Source organism: Astatotilapia calliptera, chromosome 16 (assembly GCF_900246225.1).
Source record: "Astatotilapia calliptera chromosome 16, fAstCal1.2, whole genome shotgun sequence".
In the NCBI taxonomy this organism is placed as follows: Eukaryota; Metazoa; Chordata; class Actinopteri; order Cichliformes; family Cichlidae; genus Astatotilapia; species Astatotilapia calliptera.
This window is the reverse complement of record NC_039317.1, coordinates 25,295,339-25,298,397: the sequence shown is the minus strand read 5'-3', so window position 1 is coordinate 25,298,397 and position 3,059 is coordinate 25,295,339. Positions and strand designations below refer to the sequence as shown.

The 3,059-nt window shown below is 34.3% G+C and overlaps 1 protein-coding gene across 1 annotated transcript; it reads right to left on the bottom strand.

Annotated features, from left to right (window-relative positions):
• Positions 1-1,639: 1,639 nt before the first annotated feature.
• Positions 1,640-2,633, bottom strand: LOC113008354 (olfactory receptor 10Z1-like). Its single transcript, XM_026145713.1, has one exon. It carries the CDS (start codon positions 2,582-2,584, stop codon positions 1,640-1,642), a length of 945 nt encoding a protein of 314 aa, XP_026001498.1. The 5' UTR covers positions 2,585-2,633.
• Positions 2,634-3,059: the final 426 nt, after the last annotated feature.

The following is a 3,059-nucleotide window of genomic DNA, read 5'->3' as shown; positions in this document are numbered from 1 at the left end:
GTTAATGTTATGATGCCTTCATTTGCTGTCATGTACAAGATAATAATGTACATTTTTGAAATTTTAGTTTGGTCTATTTTTATTTGGTGAACAAGAAAGTCTTAATTTTGAAGTTCTTTTAAAATAAAATAAACCCAATATCCTGTTTCGTATTTTGGTGAGTTTAAATGCATATATGAGAGGATTCATAACTGGAGGGATGATGAGAAATTCAATAGTGATGAAGTTTTGGAGGCTTTGAGGTAAACGTGTAGAGCCAGATATCATGTACACTGGATCAAGAAAAAACAGGAAAGTCATCAAAGAGATCAGGTGGGGCACACAGGTCTGCATAAACATTAACCTGTCCTCTCTGGACCTCGCACATGTTTTAATAAGATATATGTAAGTCCAAATTATAAAAAGCCAATGACACAGATAAACAATAAGTGTTACATTTGCACTGATGTTTTTTCTAAAGGTGTCAACATCAGGACAAGCAAGTTTAATTATTAACCAGTTTAGATACAAGACTCTGTGAATGTTTATATCACACAACTTGAGTCTTGATGTTAGCAGGACATTGATGGAGAAAAGGCAGAAAGGTGTTAGCCTGGAGAAACACACCAGCTGAGAGAGCCTCCTTCCTAGTTAAGGCGAGGAAGGAATAGAAGAGAAGGGAGTTACTGTTAAAATACTATTATTGCATTGTTTTTTGTTGTTGTTGTTGTTGTTTTTTAATTTTATGCTATGGGATTGAAAAACTTCAAAAAAACAACAACAGCACAATTTTATGCTTGATATGCTAAACAAAACTTTAATTTTTAAAGTAGTAAATACTACAGTATGTCAAGCAATGGGGATATATGATCAGATTTCAAAAAGTACAGAATTATGGTGTCATTAATTAATGTACAGAGAGAAATTTACATATAAATTTAAAAACAAAAAAAAGCCAAATAAAAGTAGGTAACAGTTCAATTACTATTACTATTTTTCCAAAATAATAATAAAAAAAACACTATATAAATAAATAAATACTACTGAAAAAATACAGCCTAATAACACTGATCCTTATATTTATACATGTAACGTGTTTATAGGAAAAAAAGAAACATTAAGCATTGTTAACTGACCTTTGTGATAAACTGAGATGTAACACACAGGGATTCCTGCACTAACCAGCCCTTTACAACAGAATATTTCATACAATATTTTGTTTACTTTAAACCTAAAACACTTTGAAATAAACCTGTTTAATCAACTTGCACATATATCAGCTAATCTACCTTGAACATGAAGACACAGCAAGGCAAGGTAATGAAATGTCAATTTGTGATGATTTCTGAATGGTATATAGATGAATTTTACAACAGTACTTAAAAACTCATGCAGAATCCTTTTTAAAATGAAGTCAAAAAAATGAAAAAAAAAACGTTGTTTTCATTTAACGTTCGTGCTGGATTGAGCAAATATGACACATGACAAATTTATGTAATATTATGACAAATATAACAAAGAATATTAGTAAAATTAGTCTAGTCCAAATATATGTTTGCCTTAGACAAGGCAAACATGACTAAATGTTTCTGAATCAAGTGCCTTCAGAAAGACTTGTATTTATATTGCTGCATCTGTTTTGAATATTTTTGAATTCAAATCATTTCCCTTTCAAATAAATTAAACTCGAGATTCTGTTTCGTATTTTGGTGAGATTAAATCCATACATGAGAGGATACATAACTGGACGGATGATGAGAAATTCAAGAGTGATGAAGTTTTGGAGGCTTTGGGGTAAATCTCTGGAGACAAAGCGCAAGTACATCGAATCAAAAACCATTACAGTGAAATTTATGATCACAGAAGTCAGATGGGGCACACAGGTCTGCGTAAACTTTACTCTGTCCTCTCTGGACCTCACACATGTTTTAATAATATATATGTAAGTCCAAATTATGAAAAGCCAATGAGACAGATAAACGACAAGTATCACATATGCACTTACGTTATTTGAAAAAGTGTCAGCTTCAGGACAAGCAAGTTTAACAATTAACCAGTTTAGACATAAGGCTCTCTGAATCTTTATACCACATAACTTGAGTCTTGCTGTAAGCACAACATTGATGGCAAAAATGCAGAAAGGTGTCAGCCAGGAGAAACACACCAGCTGTGAAAGCCTCCTCTTAGTCATGAAAGAGTAGTAGTGCAGAGGTCGACATATAGCCATATACCTGTCAAAGGCCATGACAGTTAAAATAGACAAATTACAGCACACAAATGAATACATGATAAAAGCTTGTAAAAGGCACCCTTCATAGGAGATTCTGTGAGAAGACGACAGTAAATCTGAAAGGAATTTGGGGTAGAAACCTGTGGTTCCATAAAGGGCATTAATGCAAAGGCTACTCAGGAAAATGTACATAGGTTCGTGGAGGCTTTCATCCAAGACAATGAGCAGCACAAGAGAAATATTGAAGAACAAAATCACACAGTAATACAGTAAAGTAACTGAGAAGAGGGGTACTGTGAAATTCATCGTCTCATTAAATCCTGACAGAATAAAACTTCTTTCATTAGACTGATTATCCATGATCAGAGGGCACATCTACCTTTTTAAAATAACAACATAACAGAGCACTGAGCTGCTGCTTCTGTACCTGACTAATGTCTGCTGTCCCTCTTCACCTCCCATTAATTATAGAATAAAATAAAATACTATATATACAGTACAATAAATAGAATAAAATATACAATAGGATAGAAATAGAATGCAAATGCTTTATACAACTGAGTAAAAATACAACTTTGTCAGAAAAAGAGTATTGCACTCAGAGTGTGTGAATGTGTGTGTTTGATCAGTTAAAGTCATTGTTGTGGAGCCTGACAGCAGTGAGGAGGAAAGACCTGCGAAATCTCTCCGTCCCACACCGTGTGTGCCGCAGCCTGCCACTGAAGGAGCTGCTCAGTGCTGTCACAGTCTCCTGCATGGGGTGGGAGATGTTGTCCAACAGGGATGAGTGTATGTTTTTGTTCTGTGTCCTGTTTGTTTCTATATGTGTCTTTCTGGCTGCTGTTACAAG

What these genes read in the sequence shown, in the direction of transcription:
- LOC113008354 (XM_026145713.1), bottom strand. Translation starts at nt 2,584, where the DNA reads ATGTGCCCTCTGATCATGGATAATCAGTCTAATGAAAGAAGTTTTATT.